The 22933-nt window shown below is 36.9% G+C and overlaps 2 protein-coding genes across 2 annotated transcripts; one reads left to right on the top strand and one right to left on the bottom strand.

Annotated features, from left to right (window-relative positions):
• The first annotated feature begins 8203 nt into the window (after positions 1-8203).
• Positions 8204-9282, top strand: LOC112192725 (histone H1). Its single transcript, XM_024332583.2, has 2 exons — positions 8204-8376; positions 8488-9282. Exons 1-2 carry the CDS (start codon positions 8305-8307, stop codon positions 9064-9066), a joined length of 651 nt encoding a protein of 216 aa, XP_024188351.1. The 5' UTR covers positions 8204-8304; the 3' UTR covers positions 9067-9282.
• A 4663-nt stretch (positions 9283-13945) lies between these two features.
• LOC121052404 (aspartic proteinase CDR1-like) lies at positions 13946-14921 on the bottom strand. The gene has a single exon (XM_040517310.1). The coding sequence runs from the start codon at positions 14565-14567 to the stop codon at positions 13947-13949; it is 621 nt and encodes a 206-aa protein (XP_040373244.1). The 5' UTR covers positions 14568-14921; the 3' UTR covers position 13946.
• Between the last annotated feature and the right edge of the window lie 8012 nt (positions 14922-22933).

The raw sequence follows: 22933 nt of genomic DNA, 5'->3' as shown, positions 1-22933 counted from the left end.
TTGCTTATGATGTGAGTGTTGTTAGTCAATTTATGCACTGTCCTAGTGAAGAGCATATGGATGCAGTCTTTCGTATTTTGAAGTACTTGAAGATGGCCCCAGGTAAAGGGTTACTGTTTCAAAAAAAGGATGAATTGGAAGTTGTTGGGTACACAGATGCAGATTGGGCTGATGATAAAACTGACAGACGTTCTACATCTGGGTACTTCACTTTTGTTGGAGGGAACCTTGTCACTTGGCGTAGCAAAAAGCAGAAAGTTGTTGCCAGATCAAGTGCATAAGCTAAGTTCCGAGGTATGGCACACGGAGTCTGTAAAATGTTGTGGATTCGTAATGTCTTGAAAGACCTAGGTTACAAGCTTAAAAAGCCTATGGATTTGCATTGTGATAATACAGCTGCCATTGAGATTGCACATAATCTAGTTCAGCATGATAGAACAAAGCATGTGGAGGCTGACCGTCATTTTATTAAAGAAAATCTTGACAGAAAGGTTATTCGCTTTCCATTTGTAAACGCAGAGGAGCAATTAGCTGATGTTCTTACTAAAGGAGTGTGCATAAAGGTATTTGACAGCTCAGTTGACAAGTTGGGCATGATAGACATCTATGCACCAACTTGAGGGGGAGTGTAGAATTGCTGTAAATCTATATATAATTAGGATTTTATTTAATTAGGATATCTTGTAATTATGGAAAGATTTTTTCCTATTAGAGTTAGACTACTCCTTTGTACTTGTATATATACCCTTATTGTGGGATGAATAAAATTATCGAATTAACCCTGAATTGAAGTATTCTTTTCTACTAGGTGTCAAGTTGAAGATTTTTCTTCAAATATGGTCTGGTTGGGAAGCCTGAGAGAGCAAAGGTAATGGCCAAGGCCATGACAGATAGCTGCCAGGAAGTAGTGGAGTTACTTCCGAGACTAGCTAATGAAGCTACTGATGAGGGTCACCGATAGGTCGGGTGTCTAAAAAGACCTCCTGGGTGCCCATGGTAGATTGCTTCTTCTTTCTATTTTTTTTTTTACCAACAAGTGTCGAGTCGAAAAGGACCAGAACTAGTGTGGAGTTTGTGTTATATCACGGCATCTGTATTGGGTGCCTAAAGTAGAACCTCTCGTCGGTTTTTTTTCCATTGTTTTTGTTTTTGAAAAGCCAGCAAGTGTTGACACTGAGAGATTGTAGGTGTCAGTATCAAAAACCAGTTTATCCACTTGGCAAGTGGAGTACCACGGTTGGAGCAAGAAGATGAACATTGAAATTCTCATCATATACTTTCACAGACCCCGTATCTAGTTTTGGCATTTGAACCCAAAGAAATCTTGTAATGCTGAACCGAGAGAAAGTTACAATTTATCAGAATTTGTCGAGCAGGGAAAGAGGAAATTTGAGATCTGTTTCTCCCCCTTCCCTCTCCCTCATACGTCATGAGTTGGGGCTGATTGGGATTGCGAACCCAAAAATCATGAGACTTACAGGGACAGGGAAGTCATGGGATCAAAATAACGATTACCCAGAGGATGGAGGTGTTGCAAATCTAACTTGGATGGGTGATGGGTGCACGAGAGAGATGGGTGCCTGGGAAAGTTTGGGTGTCCAAATCAATATCCGGTAGAGCTATGCATGAGCCACTTTCCGATGTTGCCGAAGGACGTGGAGGCTAGAACTAATTAGTCAGAGGTTGGTGAGTTTGATTGTTGTGGAGGTGAGTCACAGCGGAGACTGGAAGCTAGCGGTGGAGGAGAGAAAGAATCTGAGATATGTTTTTTCTCTCATAAAAAATTCTCTAAACCACAGCCCCAAAGAAAAAATTAGCTTGATTATGATGTTGGGCCGAGATAGGAGTGAAGGAAATGAATCCAAGGCCATGGAGAATGAAAGTTGTTGTGGCAGCAAAATAAGTTAGCGATGAGCTCGAAAAATATTTCGGAGAGCTGTGAGTGTGTTTTCCACTGAGGGCCCCTCCTTGTCATCCATGCTTGAACAGAGGTCAGAGGGAAGACTGGGATTGCAAGCATTAGACTTTCCGATGCCTAAGTCAGATACATGCAAGAATGTAGATAAGGTATGAGTGAGTGAATAATTTAGGCTTACCTTGAATGAGAGGAGATGCATGTCTATATAGTGTAGGTTTGGGCATGTCACCCTTTATTTCCTATGTGGACCTATGTGTGGCCTACTAAAGTTAGGAATGTGAGGCTAGCGTATGTGTTTGGGCCTATCTTGTAGAGCTAGGGCCCAAGTTTCTTCCAGTGGCCATTTAGCCGTATGATTCCACTGTTTATGCCTAATATGCATATGGTATGAACAGATTTCTTTTGCATGATATAGTAAATAAACTTAGGGGATCTAACCGGACCCTAGCTCTTCATCATCATTGTCGAAACCCTAATTCGCATTCTTCTTTTCTTTGCTTCTTTTATTTTCATCAATATCATCCCAAATCCCCCTTTTTACTTGTCTTGTTTTCTATAGTTTTTTGTGCTAAGGTTTTATAATGTGTTTTTGTTTTGTAGATTGTATAAAATAAAGGCAATACCTTGATCCTTAGCGTAGAACAATTCTTGCTTCCCAACCATCCTATGACTACACAAAGAGGGTTTAAATTGATTGCCACTTTTGGCCTATCAAAAAAGCAATGTGCCAAATTCTTGAAAATAAAACGCCACCCATGTTTTTAGTCTACAAGGGCAAAATTCATAATCCAAATCAAATACAAATAGCCAAGTGGAGAAAAGGAGAAAAAGAAAATACAAAATTTATACCACCACCAGTACTAGTAGTTCAGGCAATTAGTTTTTGTTAAAGTCTGCGCAATTAGTTGGCTTAAAGGATATCACTTTTTTATCAGAGTCAAAGCCAATCAAGAGATTTGTCTGTAGAGAACCTCCAAAAAAACCTTGATACCCATTAGTTATGTTTGAAATTGCTAAGCAAAATGCCCCAGGCATTTCTTCAGAAAATAATTGGTCCATCGCCACCGGCAGTTTGCTACCACCCTCAAAATGGAAAACCATTGGTGTTAATTTTGGAGGCGTCGTGGAGTTAAAGCATAGGAGACTCATCATATCCTTGGTATATATGAATGACTCCAATTTAACTATCTTTTTTAGCTGAGTTACCATCCGGTGAAAAAAGTCTTGTGGTAAACGTGACGTAGATGTACCACTGTCAACTAGGGGCGGGCAGAAACCGAACCGGGGGTGGAAAACATGCCGAACCGGGCTGGAAAATAGGTTTCGGTGGCCGAACCGGAAGAAATAGTGAAGTGAAATTCAGTAAACCGGACCGAACCGGCTGTAATCGAGTCGGAACCGGCTTTTGACTTCCCACCGACCGGTATAAACCGAACCGGCCTTACTTAGGTTAGTTTATTAATTTATAGGATTAATTTCAGTTTACCCCCCTGAAGTTAGGGGTCGTCATCATGTTAGTCCCTCGAGTTTCAATTTAATCAGTAACACCCTTGTACTCTCCAAATTCATCACCCGTGTCCAATTTCTACTATTCCGTCCAATTTTGACCGTTAAGTTTGACTTTTGAGGGCTAAAATGGTCATTTCAAGACAAAAAAAAAACAAAACAAAAAAGAATTCTTTTTCTTTTTTTCGTTTTTTTTTTTTTGCATTTTTTTTTCTGTTTTTTTTCTTTTTCTTCACTTATTATTATTATTATTATTTTTTAAATAATTTTGTCTTCAACCTATACACCACAAGTTATAATAGGTTTATAAAAAAAAAAAAAAAAAACTCTAGGTGGTCAAAAAGCAGCTCGCTGGTCTACGATATTTGTGATATTTCTTCACTTTATTGGGGATATATCCTATTATTCTTCACTTTATAAACCTATTATATTTTATAGATATATTTTACAAATATATCCTAAAAATTTTCGCTGGCTGGTTACAAATAAACCCTATAATAGGTTTATAAAAACAAAAACAAAAATACTCTAGGTGGTTAAAAAGTCGTTCGCTGGTCTACGATATTTGTGATATATCTTCGATAAAGCGAAAAATTTTAGGATATATTTGTAAAATAAATCTATAAAATATAATAGGTGTAAAATATATCCTATAATAGGTTTAAAATATAATAGGTTTAAATATAATAGGTTTAAAATATAAAATAGGTTTAAACCCTATAATAGGTTTAAAATATAAAAAATTTCGCTTTATCGGAGATATATCACAATAAAGTGAAGAATTTTAGGATATATCCCCAATAAAGTGAAGAAATATATGTATTTATTTTTTAATCATATTTTATAGATATTTCTTCATTTTATTGGGGATATATCCTAAAATTTTTCACTTTATAAACCTATTATATTTTACAGATATATCCTAAAATTCTTTGCTTTATCGGAGATATATCATAAATATCGTAGACCAGTGAGCGGCTTTTTGACCACCTAGAGTTTTTTTTTTTTTTATAAACCTATTATAACTTGTGGTGTATAAATTGAAGACAAAATTAAAAAAATTATAATAATAAGCTAAGAAAAAGAAAAAAAAACAAGAAAATAAAAAAATGCAAAAAAAAAAACAAATTTTTTTTGTTTTTATTTTTTTTGTCTTGAAATGACAATTTTAGCCCTCAAAAGTCAGACTTAACGGTCCAAATTAGACGGAATAGTAGAAATTGGACACGGCTGATGAATTTGGAGAGTATAAGGGTGTTACTGATTAAATTGAAACTCGAGGGACTAACATGATGACGACCCCTAACCTCAGGGGGTAAACTGAAATTAATCCTAATTTATATTTAATTTTAATACGTGTTGAATTATCATTGGTTGAAATGAGGTTTCATGTGAGATTGACCTTACATTTATTGTTTTTGTGTTGGTAAAATGGTGATTTTGGAGAATTTTTTCGGATAAGATGAGCGCTAAAGCCACCATTGATATTGGTTGCTATTGTAGCATAGTTATAAATGAGATGAAAGAAAAAAAGGGTGATGACAGCCATAGTATAATTATTTTTGTGTAAAGGACATAGGACAGCCATAAGGTCGAGTTTAGGTGGTGATAAGAAGAAAAGAAGTTGGAGGCAATGGATGTTGGAAGCTTTTTGATATTCAAAGATTTGTGATCTTTAAATATCAAAAACTTATTTCGCTCCACGGATATCCACTTCAGTATGAACCTTACTACATTTGTGACCTTACCACATGTTTATATAGGGGTTAGGAAATTTGTGTTTACGGCTAAAATACCACTAGTCACACTTGGAGATGTGACCTTAAGTTGCGGTAGAATTTTTGTTTTTAGAAATAACTTGGAAGATGACTCGGTCCATGTTTTCCCCTAAAGAACTTTGTACCAGTTGTTTTATAGGGCAAAGCCTCATTTTCTAAGTTCATTTTCCAAATTTTGGATTTTGCATATTAATTTTCAATTATGCTGGACCAAATTCTTCAAAATTAGTTAATTATATTATTCTAATAGTTCTTAGTTTTTTATATATTTTTTATCCTCATTTATGTTTGAGCTAAAAATCATTTTACATCCCTCAACTTTACATTTCTCAACTTTACATCTAAAACGGTTTGTGTTTTTGAACTTCTAATATGATCAAATGTAACTTGATCCAGAATGGTGAAATTTCAACTACGAATGCGTGAGGAATGAATGTTAAAGCTATTACCCAATTAAAAGAAACCACTCATTAGAAACCTCATGTTCTAACCTCCACATCCGTCAAAATCTCACTAATATCCATCACCTACATCTTAAGTTACACCCATTACAAATTGTATGAGAAATTTACCGAAAATGCTATTTCAAATTTTCGAAACCCCAAAAAGTGCATCCTCCTAATCCCTGAAGCTGATCTGCATCTAGTCCTAACCTTTATTTCCAGCCATAGATAGCCCCCCTACTCCAACATCATCTATTCAAAATCCTTTTGCCCTCGATCCGCATTACTTGAACCTCCACCAATCAGTACTCACTATCCCCTCAATACGAACCTCCCGCCCCAACTGCACATTTCACATCTCTATTTTCTTCTTCCAAAATAAGAACTCAAACACAATCCAACTTGACCAATTTTTTCAATTCTAATTTGTCCAAGTCACCAACATGGCTGCCAAAACCGCCATGGTCAATCCCAAAAAGCTGCGATCGCCTCCCACTCATTCTCTATTCGTCGAGGTATGTGACCCGTAAATGGATTGTACTTTGTTCATTCGTTGTGATTTTACGGCTTTGGACTTGGCTTTGTGATTGGAGACTTGACAACGGCGACGTTTGACTTATTAAATAGCTCAAGCTTACTGCATATTCACTATTTCACGACAGAGAAGTTGATGGATGACCGAACTACATTTCTTTTGATTAGAGGATGAGTCTAATTGGCGTCATTTTTTCGATATCTAACATCGACTATGAGTTTGGAGTAACATGTTTGGCCTATTTTTTATTCGATATTCAGTAAACACAAAGATCACTTGGATATTGGAATGGAAAAGATTCTGCTAGACTGATGCCTAAAATTACCTTGAACTCGAAATTCCTAAAATTGCTCTACTCTTCGATTCTCTCTTCTTTGATCAAATTGGGCCAAAAGATGTATACTAAGATGATTAGTGCATCAAGGACTTCAAAACTCGGGTTGTGGTGTCGTATGAGGTGGCCGGAAAACGGTTATCGAACAGGGTACCCGAACACAGCGACGTCGTTCCTTTTCACTTCCATTCGCCGCCGTGGGTGGTCGTCAATGGAAAGTGAGGCCAGAAACATGGCCGGCGTGAGGTGGTTGTCTATGGTGGCCGGACGGTGGGGAAACCCGACGGGTGGTGATTCCGGGTCGGGTCTAGGAGAGAGAGTTTGAAGGTTAGGGTTTTTAAATAAATGGTAGGTGTCCGGAAATGGAAGCGTTAAGTTTCTATTTATAGTTGGTTTCCCAAAATAGTAACTCGAGGTTTTCAGATCGTAACTTTCTCATACAAATTTGTATTTTCGCGTGCTACATGTCTACGAACTCGGTTTAACGTCCTCTATTACTTTTTAGAAGGAAGTTGTTTTTTTCGGAAAATGTACGAAACAAAAAGTAAACTTTTTGGTTGAACGCAGGTAAAAAGTGAAAATGATTATCATTTACTGTCCAAATGACTGGTAAACGGGTAAATTTAGGCACCGAGTATAACAAATGCAAGCCATTTTTCTGTCAAATTTGAGCCAAAGTAGCTAAAAAGTCATTTTAACTAGCAATTTTAAAAATATGTTTGCATCAGTGCCCTCTATTGAATTTATATTATTTATGAAATGAAGATTAAATAGTTTAAATGTATTTACAAATTACATAAAATAACTCAAATGATAATTTTTTAAATTATAGAAAGTTTCATCTCGCTCTCTATACTTATGAGTGAAATAGCTAAAAGTTATAATGGAAAACCACTTTAGAGTCCGATGCAGCTAGCAATTGTAAAAATGATTATTGTGAGATGAATCAAAGAAAGTAGATGTTTATACATCTAAGAAATCTTTTAGAGAGTTAACATAGTAATTTTAGTTTTGAGTTCACTGTAAGATGATGCTGAAGTACTACAATCTTGTGCATATTTGTGTTTGATGCATGAATTCAATCATCCCATTCACATCCTCATCTCATCACAAACACTATTCAAGCGTGTTCAACTTCAACGATCTTCATGTCGAAACTTCCTCACTCATTTCTAGTCGAAATCCATCATACTCGAACCGATTTGCTTTCCAAGTAAACTCAGAGCGGTTCAAGAACAAGAATCAGCGCGCAAATGCCTTCATAAAATTCTCTCAAAACCCATTCAAACTCAAACAAACCCTAATCATGGCCAACTCACCTTCAAACTCAAATTCCTCCCAATCCCCCAGCAAAAATACCACTCGTGAGAAACCTCACGTTTTAACCTCCACACCCATCAAAACCTCACTAAAATCCATCACCTACATCCCAAGTTACACCCATTACAAATCGAGTGAGAAACACACCCAAAAAGCTCTCCCAAATTTTTCAAACCCCCACAAAAAAAAAATCACCCAACCCCGATCCGCACCTCACCCAAACGCTCACTTCCAGCCGCAGATAACCCCCTTAATCCAACGGCCCGTATACAAACCAACATTCATCCCCCGATCCGCGTCACTCTATTCTCCACCAATCAGCGCTCACTATCTCCCTCAATATAAACCCCTCCATCCCCAACTGCCCATTTCACATCTCCATTTCTCTCTCCTCCCAAATTCAAAACTGCCCGTCACAATCCGACCCGACCCGTTTTTCCATTTTCTAACCGCTCGGAGTCACCATCACCATGCCCGCCGAAACCGCCGTCGTCAAGGCCAAGAAGCCGCGATCGCCGCCCGCTCACCCTCCCTTCGTCGAGGTATGTTGATCTCTCAATACTCCGCTTCGTTTCGTTGTGTGATTTTACCGTTTAGGCCTTTTGTGATCGGAGACACCTGACTACTACGGCGTCGTTTTTTTGTTGTTGCAGATGATCACGGAGGCGATTGTGGCCCTGAAGGAGAGGACTGGTTCGAGCCAGTACGCCATCGCCAAATTCGTGGAGGAGAAGCACAAGCAGTTGCCTCAGAGCTTCAAGAAGCTTCTGCTCCTCAACCTGAAGAAGCTCGTCGCCTCCGGCAAGCTCGTCAAGGTCAAAGCCTCCTTCAAGCTCCCTCCTCGCTCCGCCGCCGCTGCGGCGGCTGCTCCGGCCAAGGAGAAGACCAAGCCGGAAGCTTCCAAGCCTAAGAAGTCCGCCGCTGCCAAGACTACTACTAAGCCCAAGGCCAAAACCGTCGCGAAGCCCAAGGCGGTGGCGAAGCCCAAGACCAAGGCTTTGGCGGTGGTTGCGAAGGCCAAGGCGGCGGCGAAGCCCAAGGCCAAGGCCAAGGTGGCTAAACCTGCTGCTGCCAAGGTGGCGAGGACGTCGTCGAGGACTTCGCCGGGGAAGAAGGTCGAGGCAAAAGCCAAGGCGGCGAAGAAGCCGGCGGCGACTAAGGTCGTGAAGAAGCCGAAGAGTGTGAAGTCTCCGGCGAAGAAGAAGGTTCAGCCGAAGAGGGGCAAGAAGTGAGAGAGAACGAGAGAGGGGTAGTGTTGTGTAAATTTGTTTAAGGCTTGAGGGTAGTTTCGGAATGGAAAAAGAAGCAAGGGATAACAGTTTGTTTGTCACACAAATTTGTAGGATGGTTTTCCTGGTTGTTATTTGTTGACTTGTAATGACTTCTATATTAGTTTAATGGCGCTTATTCTTCTTCTTCTTCAAATCAAATCAAAGTGTGTTTCACCATTTGTTACATTCCCTTCATATCAAAATTTCCACAATTTGGTACATTTCTTTAAATCAAAGATGCATACAAAAACCATTTAATCACATCTTCATATTGTTCTCTATATAAAAAACCAAGATTCTCCCTTCCCCTTACTTCTCTATTCATGAGTTCCGTAGTCTCCTTTATTGATATTCCTGGATACTCTCCATCATCACCATGTACCTTTTGCACTTTGGATATGGAACGATTAATCTTCAGCATATGCTTCATGGGAATCCGAACCAAAGTTGAACGGAATTGCTTTCTATGAATTTCCAAGGACGGTCAGACAGGAATCCAACTCCAATTTAGTGCAAATCCTAAAGCCATGAGGTCCCAACGATAATGGTCTATACATTAAGAATTCAAAGCCGAAGGACCAAATCCGTAGAACATCTCCAACCATTTAGTTAAAATCCAAAGTCATATGCAAAATATGACTCCCCTAATGTCATCACTATTCATTCAATTTTTGCATCTCCAACGATCTTTAGTCAAAAGTCAAAGTCATTTAATAAATTAATTATTTTCGAGAATTAATTAACTACAATTGCAGCACATGCAGCGGAGCCCACCATTTTTTCAACCAAAGAAATTTGGCTTTCGTTCTACAAACTTGAGTCAAAATGACTCCAGTTATGGCTCAAGAGTCAAAATAGCTAAAGCAAGAGCATGGTTGGAGATCTCTCTACCAAAAAGCTAAAGTCAAAATGACTTATAGCTAAATGGTTGGAGATGCCCTTACACTCACAAGTCAAGAATCCATGGAGCTCTTACACTCACAAGTCAAGAATTCATGGAGTAGTGTCCTATCCTTCTAACTTGAGATTTCTACACACACAAGTTAAACTTAAGGATCCAAACCTCTCCAAAAACCTCTCTTTTTGGAGAACAAATAAATTTTAGTTCTGGGTACTTGAGGCAAACAAATTGACGAATACAAGTAAAACCAATTAACAACCAAGGATTGTAAGCATTGCACATACACACTGATAGAAAAAAACCGTAAAGCAAGCTGCATTCCACAAGAATAGTGAAATCTAGGCAAAAAAAAAAAGTATCTGCAGAATATAAGATGAAAATCAAGTCTCATAACTTCCACGTGAGATTATGCTAAAGCTTTAGGATTTCCATCATGCAATTATGAGAAAAGGTAGAGCTCTATGAAATCACAAAGACAGAAAATTTAAGTACAACAAACCCTAACCATAGAAAAACTACAAACCCTAACCATAGAAAACCTCAGAAGTAACCATGTTCAAAGGCAAAGTCCCAAGATCGTACCAGCGAACTAATGGCGGATCCTGACATAAACTGAGGAGGTAGAGAGGAGGAAAAAGGTCGGGCAGTTCGGTTGCAGCCGCGCGTCTCGAAAATTTTCACATTCCAATAGCTTTGCAGCGACTAAAGAAAAGATAAATACATCAAGGCAGATGGCAATTTCGGATTGGGCCAGGTAGGAGAGTTGGGATGCAAGATTTTTCCTTTCTATCAATGAGAGAACGCCTGGTAATTGAGAGAGCCGAGTGAGTCTTGAAGTTAACTTACTATTATTATGTGTGCAGGTGTCCAAACATTTTGGCTGATAATGAGATTGGGTATTGAGCATGTTCGCCCTGAGAGTGAATCTAAAAATTATCATTACTACATTAAGCTTGAAATAAAATGTCCTTCATAATAAATGTAGTAAGATTTCTTAGCAATGACAGTATGAATAAGTAAAACACAAAAACTTCTGTAAAATGTAAACATTGTAATTTTGAGTAGACGTGGTACTGAAATGCATTAGTTCTAGTTGAATCACTCAATTGGGTACTAAGAGATCAAGAGAATTATTGCATTAAGAGCAAGTCCATACGTTGGGTCACAGTGTCAGTTACTATTCACTAATTTTTAGTGTTTATTTTCACCATCTGGGTCACTGGCACAGTTTCCAAACTGACCTGGGGACAGTGTCAGTTACTATTCACTATTTTTTAGTGTTTATTTTCACCATCTGGGTCACTGGCACAGTTTCCAAACTGACCTGGGGACAGTGTCAGTTACTATTCACTATTTTTTAGTGTTTATTTTCACTATCTGGGTCATTGACACAGTTTCCAAACTGACCTAGGTCACCCCAGGTCACGAAATTGACCCACAAAGTGACCCATGTCAATTTGGAAACTGTGCCCGTGACACAGAGATGAATATTAAGTGACCTGATGACTCAACGGGTGGAATTGCTCTAATCTTGAACTAGAAGACCTAGCATAGTACATTCTTTTGACAATGCCTATCTCAAGAAAAGAAAATGAGAGTATAAACAAGTAGAACATGAATAACCCACATACAAACAAAATAAACAATCACGACAATCCGCAAATAAAAAATCAAAATTTCATGAGAACACATTAAATAAAATGTCCTAATCATAAAAGGCTAATAAAATGTTGAAAACGGCAGAGTGGACGATACATTTTTCCAAATATAGAGCACAAGCAAGATCGGCTGTACCTCTGTCGATAATGCCCACAAAGGGGTCATCAGGGACTGCAATGGCGAAGGTGACTTGCTCTTGCTTTGGTCTTCAATATTGACCTTCTTGAGGCATCATAGGAGTGTTTGTGTCGTTTTGGGCACCATCAAAGGGGAGTCCTTTTATAGGTGGGGGTTTGGGTTGGAAAGAGAAGGGTTATGGTTAAGGGGTTATGGGTTTTTTAGGAGGGGTTTAAGGATGAGAGAAGAGTGAAAGGATCAAAGCATGGTTATGGTTTTGGGGAGGAGTGAAGTTCAATGTTTTATTTTTTGGTCTGAGAATGTCTTATCTTGTAAAATTGTATTTTCATTTGTGCTTTTTCACAGAGCAGAAGTTGAATTTCCACATCTTGTAGATGAAGCACTCAATAACTTTCAATTCACCACGGAGTTCCTGCAAATTTAACCACTATTTGGCGGTAAATGTTACTTGTATCTTGTGGAATATCTGAAAAATAAAATATTATGTGATACTTCTCACCAGAAGGTCGGTTCATGTTTCTCCTGGTTCTCACAATTTACCCAATATTTTGGCACACCTCTTCCTTTCTTTTAATTTTCTCAAATGGTGTAGCGGCTGCATGTTCGGATCTAGAGGTGACAAACGGGGTGCTAGACACGAGCTAGACACGTTTAAAAGCAGCCTTGCATGGCCTAAGCCAGTTAATTTCCTTGCACGACCCAGGTACTTCAAAATAACGGGTCAGGCTGGGCCTAGAAATATTGACCCAGTGGCCTGGCTCAGCCCGAGCTAGTTATGGGCCCGGCACGACCCCAAGCACGACGTATTGTGGGTAGGCCTATTACAAACACAAAATTTCAGTTTGCTTTTAAAAATATTAAAAAATTACAATGATGAGATTTGAACATTAGACCTATTTATTCAAATTCTCATGACAATTCCAAAAATACTGTTTCATTAATGTTGTTAAAGTAGTGAAACAAAACATTATATCCTTGTTTGACGTATTTTTTTTCTTCTAAATATTAAATATATGTTTATTAATAAAGACTAATCTCACAATAATACAACTATAGAACGAAGAAAAAAATATGATGCTAAATCTTCATTTTATTAATAAAGATAAATCTCACAATAATATATTAAAAAAGTATATTTTTAATTTCTAGTTATTTAGTTTTTAGTTGTTTTCTTACAGTTATTATTGTGTTGACAATAAGTCTCTGCCTTGTTTCGGTAGGATGCGAAGGGCTTTGTGGCTTTGTGCTGGTCTATGCACCATGTGTGCCTTATTTGCCCTAGGTAGGCGGCGAGTTCTTTGCTTGGTTAAATGTTCACTTAGTGGTGTTAGCTTAGTGGTTAGAGCACCCACTACCTATGTACGAAGTCATGGGTTCGAGTCACCATGGGGGTAGGACCGTAGGAGTGAAATCCTTTGATCATCTTTTTCAAAAAGAAGAAAGAAAAAAAAAAAAATGTTCGCTGCCTCCTAATGGCAGGATAAAACTAAGTGTTATCGGACTTATCCTCCAACGGCAATGGGGCATTGACCTTGTCGGAAAGCTACCAACCGCCAAGGGCTAGTTCAAGTGTATCATTGTTGCAATTGACTACAAAAAGAAGTGGATCGAGACTAAAATAGAGAAAGAGAACTCAAGACATCGAAAAGGTGTTTCATATAAAACTGATGAGGTGCCATATTTACAACCTTTAGATATCAATTGAACAATCAGTATTCAAAGTCAAGGATAAAAAATTAAAAAAAGTGTCCATGTCAAGGTCCCTATTATATATGGAAGAGCATTTGTGACTTAATTCATTATTACCCTTTACATGTGAGAGAGAGAGATGTCCCAAATTCTTGGAAATAAAATGCCACCCATGTTTTTAGTCTACAAGGGCAAAATTCATAATAAAAAGCAAATACAAATAGCATAGTGCATAAAAGCAAAAAAACAAAATACAAAATTTATACCACCACCGAGAGAGAGAGAGAGAAGTCCCAAATTCTTGGAAATAAAATGCCACCCATGTTTTTAGTCTACAACGGCAAAATTCATAATCAAAATCAAGTACAAATAGCATAGTGCATAAAAGCAGATAAAAAAAACAAAATACAAAATTTATACCACCACCAATGACCAATACTATCAATTTAGGCAATTAGTTTTTATTGAAGTTTGCGCAATTAGTGGGCTTGAAAGATACCACTTTTCTATCTAGGTCAAAACCAATCAAGAAATCTGTCTGAAGAGTACCTCCAAAAATCATAAAATTATAAGTGTTGTTCATCATCATAAAGCAAAACGCCTTGCGCTTTTCGTCTATTTGAAATAATTGGTTCTCATTCAACTGCAATTTTCCACCACTCTCAAATTCTAAAGCCACTGTTGGTAATTTTGGAAGCGTCGTGTAATTGAAGTAAATGTTACTTAATCCACCTCCATTTTGCATGAATGACTCTAATTTAACTGTGTTGTTTAGCTGAGTTATCACTCGGTCAAAAAAGTCTTGTGGTAAACGTGACAGAGGTGTACCTGAGTCAACCAGCATGTTAGCTTTCTTGTTCATTGTCCCAGTTGAGTTAAAAGGAACAAAGTCATTTTCAATGGTAATTCCTGATATTATCAATTTATATTGTTCCTCATTTGGTTCTGCCATAGGTTCTGTCAGTACCCCTTCACCCAAAACTTCACTCCCGTTCCCGAAATAGATCTTGCTTTCAATATTGGGATCTGCCATGAAGCAATGAGAGAATTTTTTTCCTCCAACATAGGGAGCCATTTGAGAAACTAAAGACAAGGGGCCACGTCCAAGCCCAATAACTCCCAAATTATTTCCGTGGAAATTGTTCTCATTCCCACACCCAAATAAATAATCCTCTACGTTTACAACCTTATCTGTAGTGGATGTCAGGGTAACTGTTTCTTTAGCGAATGGACCGGTCGAGTTATGCCCGCTTGAATACGCGGCATGGTACACGCAAGTTTCTTCAGGATTTTCTCTACAAAAGTTTGGTGGATAGACCGATGGATTCTAGATGAGTCTACAGTCGCTTGCCCAACATGAAATGTGGAATAAGTTGAGGATTTTCTCGGGTCAAAAATGTCAAATTTGGTCTTATAGCAAACTTTACACGGTTGGAATTGCGTCCATAGTAGATCGCTGTCTGTATCAACAATGGCATAAATATCAATGATATGAGCATTTTAATGCGATGTTTTAATTATTATTTCCTCATATTTACTTAGTTATTTCCTTAAATAAATCATTCTTGTTTAGGAAAGTTTCTATCTTTAGAAAGTTTCTATTTTTAGTAATTTTAATAAAAGTTTCTATTTTCTATGTACATTGGAATAAATGGAGCTGAAATGAGCTGAATTGAAGAAATGGAGTTTTCCTGGTCCGACTAGGAATCCCAGTCAACGCAGAAATCCTAATGAGGCTAGGAAACCTGAAGGCATTAGGAGACCACATGATGACGTAGGAGATATTTTGGGAGATTAAATCTGATTTTTGCATGAGAAATCAAGGAGATTATGTTGAGAATATCAAGGAAGAATTTCAAGGAAGAAAAGGTTCAAAACAAGTCCAGATTCGTTCCTCAATTCTCTCAAGATATGTTGGCTGAAATTAGAGAATAAAATATGCAACTTTTATGTGAAAATCAAGAGAAAATCAAGGGGAGGACATTAAGGATAAAGCCATGGAGAGATTTAAGGGAGAAAAGGTCCAAAATGCGTCCGGATACATTGTCTAGGTTCATGCTCAGATATTTGGCCGAAAATGGTGAATAAAATTATATTAAATCTTGGGAAAATCAGCAATAATATATTTGGAAAGATTATGGATTTATTTTGGAGCTTTTTGATTGATTGAGTGACACAACAGAGCTGACGTGGCATTAATTCATTGGTTGGAGCTGTGTGGTGCAACCAGAAAATTCCTTAGAAATTAAATTCATGAAGCCTTGCCTTCCCCTATATAAACCCCCATATGCTATACCACAAGACACACCTCTTCATTCATAAAATTCTCTCCATAACGTCAAGCTTTCTCTCCATCCTCTAGTTTCAAGTCTCTGCGTCTTCAAGTAAAGAGAATAAGAGAGGAAGAAGCCATGAAGCCTCCTAGCCGCCATCATCTACCTTGTGTCGTGAAGCTTTGGAGCCTTGCTTTCAAGATCCAAGACCAACGTCTCAAGCTTTCCACCATTCATCCTTCATGGTGTAATTCTATCTTATTTCTTGTAACCTTTTTGGTTTTCTTTGTTTTGATTTCGTATGAACTGGATTTCTAGTTGACATAAACGTTAAGGGCAAAGTTTAGAGCCCGTTTATATGTTTTGAAATAAAGTTGTGATTTCTTTATGTTGATTTATATGTTGCTTATGTGAGATTGCTTGATTGATTTTGTTTTACAGAAAACTTTTGCATGTTTATGTTCTTTGGTGGCCAACTTAGGATATATGCATGTAATTGGAGCTAATTTAAGTAGTGAAGGCTTTAGACAAAAGTCGAAATCAATTAAGGAGGATTGCAAATAGGTGAACTTATTCATAACTAGGTTGTGCACTTTGGTTGACATCATTTCTTTGTTCTTCATGCATTGAATGTGTTCTTGATTAGCTAGCTTTCTAGACTATGATTGCATGTTCAATAGGATTGATTTAGGTGCTTTCACTTAGATTAATTATTCAAGGAAAGTAAAAAATGGGAAATCGTTTACTTTCTAACGTTTCACTTGGTCAACTTCTTTCTCATGACATAGAAAATCAACTATAGGAATTGTGATTGGATTTCATTCATATGATTGTGGTTTTAATCTTTATTCCTTGTGTTCCACCCGTGTATATATGTTTTTACATTTTATTTATTTAATTTTTAATTTAATAATCCTAAAAGCCCCTTTTCTTTGTTTTATTTTTGTAAATAATACTTTTTACTTTTATTAATTTGTTTTTCCAATGACAGGTGTACCTTCAATCCCCGGAATAGAACGATCCCTATTTACCATATACTAATGATGACATTTTCAGGGTTAAATTGCACGTTTGCTTTATCAATCAAATGGCGGAGTTCCCATTGAGAACTTCATAATATGTTGGCCACTATCCAAATCAGTTGTCATTGGTGCTCCAGCTGTGTCTAGACCCATCAATCGTCGAAAAACTTTATTGTTTTTGTATTTATACAATGGTGAATTATTGGAGTTCCTTCTAATAAGATGGGCGCTAAAGCCACCATTATTGTTGTTGATATTGGTGGTTGCTGTAACAGAGTAACATACGAGATGAAAGAGAAGAAGGGTAATGACAGCTATAATATAATTATTTTTGGGTAAAGAACAAAGGGTAGCCATAAGATCAAGTTTCGACAATAATAAGAAGAAAAGAAGTTGAATTTGAGGCAAGGTCACGATGAATATTGGAAACATTTTGATAATCAAAGATTTATAATCTTTAAATATCAAAAAGTTACTTTGATCCACAGATATCCATTTCAGTATGAGCCTTACCACATTTTCTCTAAAGATCACAATTAAATGTTTAAATAGAGGTTTGGTAGATTTTTTTTTAACAGCTCAGCAACCACTCCATATATGGAGATATGGCCATAAGTTGTGGTGAAATTTTTGTGTTTAGAAATAACTTGGAAGATGACCCAGTCCATGTTTTCCTGAGAAAACTCTGTACCATTTGTTTTGTTGGGTAATGCTTAATTTCTTGTGTTACACTAAATATAGCTTTAGAGACAAAATCTAGTGAAATTTTTTTCATTATGGATGAAGTTTTTTTTTTTTTTTTTTTGAAACGGGGTTTGGAACCCAGCCCCACGCCCGGAATTATTATTAATAATAGATGAAAAATTGTACAGCGAGGGAGACATATTATCTAAACCTCGAGTACTAGTACAAGCATCCTCATAGAGAACATCCTGGATAATCACATGTGTCTCATCTAACCAATAATCATCTAAGTAATCAACACTAGCAAGATGGGCCAATATATATGCCACACCATTTGCTTCACGATAAATAAAGCAGAGTGATGAAGAAGGAATTGAACACAAATAAGCTTTACAATCCTTTACAATACATCCCACCTCAGATAAATCTTCTGTGTCTCTATCAAGTGCATCAATCACCATGGTACAGTCCGTTTCAATGTCCACGGTATCCATATCTTGGTGAATGAGAAGTAGGAGTCCTGCTCTCATAGCTTCAAATTCCATCTGAATAGCATATCGAACATGGGAAAAGGGACGAGCAATGGCAGCTACACACACACCGTTCTCATCTCTAATGATTGCCCCAATTCCGCCTTTACCAGTCTCACTAAAGAAAGCACCATCAGTGTTTAACTTGAGTCTCCCCCTCGGGGGCAGCTTCCATTTTATTAGAAATGAAGTTATCTTGATTGCCTATAATAGTTGTATAGGCGGATCAAAATCCATCTCTAAGTCTCTAACAAATAGTGTCGGAATGATAACTCCACTAATTGTTTGGGTGCCTGCTGATAGGAGCATTTTAATGTGATATTTTAATAGTTAATTCCTCACATTTTGCTTAGTTAATTCCTTAACTGAATCGATTTTAATTCAATTTCTATTTTTAGGTACATTGGAGTAAATGAAGGTGAAATGAGCGTTAGGTCCATAATTACCTAGAAATGATGGAGAAGAATGAAAATGCACTAAAAAGTCAACCTTGAATATTTTCTTACTCCGGCTAGGAGAATCAGAGCCAAGCAAGGAAGAAGGAGCGGCCGCCTGACCAAATGAACTTCAAATGAGCTGAAACCTTCCAGATCCATTTTAGACACCCAAAGGATCATTTCTTATGAAGAGTGCCAGAGAAAAATATGAGTGGAAGGCCTTCAAACAATCAGCCCAATTTTCTACAGAAGCAAAACCGGAAAACTGGACCTGTAAGAGGTCCAGCAGCATTTCCGGCCCAACCACATGGATTGAAGCTCTGAAAATTTGTCAGGATGATCTACACTCATAGTGGAACATTTCATATGAAGAAGTCAAAGGCATATAATGAAGTCTTGTTGGAGAAATAATTGAAGGAATAAAGGGGAAGAAACTGACCTGAAAACAGCTCAACACCACATATTCATGTTTCCCACCCACATGAAGAAAGCTAGATGCTTTTCTCTTTTTCCTTGGATATATCTTTTCTACAATCTCTTTAATAGATCATCATCACTTCCATGTTGCTGCACCTTCATGCTTTGCTTTCATTTCATCATTTCTCTTTCTTTTCCATATTTTACAAATCACTTTCATACTCCACTTTCATTATTTTTCTTCCACTCATCATTTCACTCTTCTTTTTCTTCCCTATATAAACACCTTCTCCTCTCATTCTAAAACACATTCCTTCATCCATTTCATCTCCTTGTCTCACCATTTCCTCTCCATTTTCCTTAGTCACCATTTCCAACACAAAAATTCCTTCATCCATTTCATCTTCTTGTCTCACCATTTCCTCTCCATTTTCCTTAGTCACCAATTCCTTCATCCATCTCATCTTCTTTGTCTCTCCATTTCCTTTCCATTTTTCTCTCCATTCTCTAGTTTTAAGTTTCTGCATTTTTAAGCAAAGAGAAGAAGAGAAGAAGAAGCCATGAAGCCTCCTAACCGTCATCATCCACCTTGTGCCGTGATAGTGAAGTCTTGCTTTAAAGATTCAAGATCAATGTCTCAAGCTCTTCATCATCCACTCCCTTCATGGTGTAATTCTATCTTTTTCCTTGTAATTTCTTTTGGTTTTCTTTATTTAGATTTGTAGAACTATGAATTCTAGTTAACAAATAATGTTAAGGGCAAAGTTTAAAGCCCGTTTATATGTTTTGAGATAAAGTTGTGATTTCTATATGTTGATTTTTATGTTGCTTATGTGGGTTTGTTTAATTAAATTTGCATGATAGAAAACTTTTGTATTTTAATCTTATGTGGTTGCAAACACTTAGGGTTTTGATATAATTGGTGCTAGGTTTAAGAACATGAAATCGACTTTTCGTTTTGTGTAAACTTGAATCAAAGTAGTAAAGGTTTTGTGCAAAGATCGAATTTAATTAAAGATGATTGCAATTAGGTGGACTTTTCCATACTAAGTTGTACACTTGAGTTGATAGCCTTTCTCTATGTCTAATGCGTTGAACATGTCATGATTGACTAGCTTTCTAGGGCTTGATTGCATGTTTGATAGGATTAATCTAGGTGCTTTCGCTTAGGTTAATTAGCATTGAAAAGTGAAATATGGGAAATCATTTGCTTTCGAATGTTTCACATGATCAACTCCTCTCTCATGACATTTAAAATCAACTATAGGAATTGTAATTGGATTTCTTGCATATGGATGTGGTTTTGATCTTTGTTCCTTGCGATCCACCCTTGTATATATGTTTTTACATTTTCTTTATTTTATTTATCTTAATTTTCAATTCTATAATTCTTAAACCCCCCTCCCTTTTTATTTTTGTTCACTTGTATATATTTATTCTTTATTTTATTTTTGTAAATAATACTTTTCTTTATTTGTTTCACAATTACAAGTGTACCCTCAATCCCCGGAATAGAACGATCCCTACTTACTTATACTACTAACGACATTTCAGGGTTAAATTATGCGCTTGCCAAGAGCGCATCAATTTTTGGCGCCGTTGCCGGGGATTGAAAAAGCACTTGCTAAATTGTATCATTTATTGTATATATTTGTTGTATATAAATTGTTTGAAACTTAGTTTAAATTAACTAGGATGTTATTTATATTATTGAACACGAATTTTAATTGTAGGTTGTAAATTGAGAGGAATAGGTGAAGTCTCTTTTGTTAATATTGGCCTAAACCCCTTATTGATACCTAGCTCAGGTCCCTTAAGGTTGAGGGCGGCCTTTATTAACACTTGTTGAACTGTCTTCACACTTATGACCTTTCTCATCTTAGTAAGAAAGCCTATGTGAAATGGTGTCTAGGAAGGGGACAACGTTCATGACGGGTTTTTGAATCCAGAAGTGCTTGCAAATGGGCCTAAACCACTATGTGGGAGTAGCTCATGCCAAAATGGATTTTTCCTCTCGTGTTCGCCCTCCCCCACCTGGCCATTTCAGTAAGGTTGCCCAAACGATTTGAAAGGGAGTTTGTGTCTAGGCGACTATACTTGGGCCGCACGTCCACTTGATTTACCGCTTGGAATTTGATTCGATATTAATAATGTTTATAATAAAAGAAATACTTGTGAATACTCTATACGTGTAAATTATTTTGTTGTTTCACACTTTAAACTTGTAAAAATACTTTTCACGTTTTATACTCACTTGAGTACTTAACTTGTGTCTTATGTACAATATACTTGTTAATTATACTTGTAGTTTGTAATTAATAGTTATACTTGTTTTTATTTTGTATTTCTTTGTTAATTATAGTTACTAACTTTATTTAATGTAGGTACCGTCTGGCTGCAAGACGTAAAATACAAGCGCTACTTGGGAGGCAACCCAATTCAGAATATAATCAGATTTGCTTTCTTTTTCCCTATTTCTTTTTATTTTTCATTTTTTTCTCTATTGTTTTTATTTTAGGATTTGTTTTCGTAAATGTCTTCTATCTATGCTTACTTATTTCATTGCATACTTTTAATTGATTACATTGAGGATAATGCAATATTTAAGTGTGGGGGAAGAGATTTATATTTTTGTGTTTTATTTTTGAGTCCTATAGATTTTTTTTTTTTTTTTTTTTTAAAAAAAAACTGCATTTATTCAGTCTTATTAAATTCAGCTATTTACAAAAAAAAATATATATATATATATATATATATATATAATTTAAAAAAAAAAATTTACACTATACTAAGCCATGTCTGCATCTCCGTAGGACTTTGCTTCAAGGACAACAGAACCATACCAAGGACATTGCAGAGCTCAAGAAGCAAATGGGACAAGTGGTGGACTTCATGACCAAGTTTCATGAGAGTGGTAAGCTTCCAAGCAATACAATTCCAAACCCAAAGGGAGGCTTTGAAGGCTCCACCAACTAAGGACAAGAGGAAACCACGTCTAGGCTGACAAGACGTAAAATACAAGCGCTACTTGGGAGGCAACCCATGCAAATCAGATTTGCTTTCTTTATCCTTATCTTTTATTTTTAGTTTTTGCTTATTTGTTTTAGTAGTTATTTTCGTAAATTTCATCCCTATATGCTTAAGTGTTTCATTGCATGCTTATTCTTGATTACATTGAGGACAATGCAATATTTAAGTGTGGGGGAAGGGATTTACACTTTTATCTTGAGTCATATATATTGAAAAATACAAAAAAAATCGAAAAATGTCAAAAATTTAAAAAAATTTTGGTTACTTTTGTTTTTGTTTTTGAGTCTTAGGATGCTCCTAACGTCTAGGATGAACATGTCTCTGAATTCATGGCTGAAGGTTTTCACAATCGAAATAGGACTTAATTGAATCCTGTGGTTAATTGACATTGTGATGCTTGTATGAAGATTTGAGATATGATTGTAACTTGGTTCATTAAGCATGCTAGGATTAAGTCTGATTCATTTGACCCAAAGTGAGTTTTTTGTGCTAAAATACTTTCTTTTCGAGTGCTTATTGATAATTCTAGAATTTTGTGGCTGTATTTGCAAAACCTCATCATTCTTTGGAAATCCAATGATCATGTGCCATAGATTTTAATGGACTAGAGAGTACTAGAACTCGGCTGTTGTGACTGTCAAAACTTGTATGCCATAATATGCACTGATCCTGGATAGGATAGAAGGCATTAGGGTAACCACCAAAGCCAAACAAGCATGTGTCCCCAATTGTGCCCGTCGTGGGACTCCTTAGAATGAACCCCTTTGAGCCTACGTTGAAAACCTTTGTTTCATCACCCTCACTACCCTACCATGAGCTTAGTACAGGATATCTCTACCCTTGTCTTAAGGACTTAGTAGAGCATGACATAGTATGTAGGGGTGACGATGAAAGACAAGTATGGGGTGGGGAAAATCCAAGAAAAAAATTTTGCCTTGAAAAAAAAAAAAAAAGAAAGAAAGAAAGAAAAGCGGCAAAAGAGAAGAAAAATTGAAAAGAAAACTCTTGGGAAAATGTTGAAGTGTGGTTTTGGACTTGCAAATTTGTA

This window comes from Rosa chinensis, chromosome 3 (genome assembly GCF_002994745.2).
Source record: "Rosa chinensis cultivar Old Blush chromosome 3, RchiOBHm-V2, whole genome shotgun sequence".
Classification (NCBI taxonomy): domain Eukaryota; kingdom Viridiplantae; phylum Streptophyta; class Magnoliopsida; order Rosales; family Rosaceae; genus Rosa; species Rosa chinensis.
Note: the sequence above shows the minus strand (reverse complement) of the source record. Positions and strands in the feature narration are given on the sequence as shown.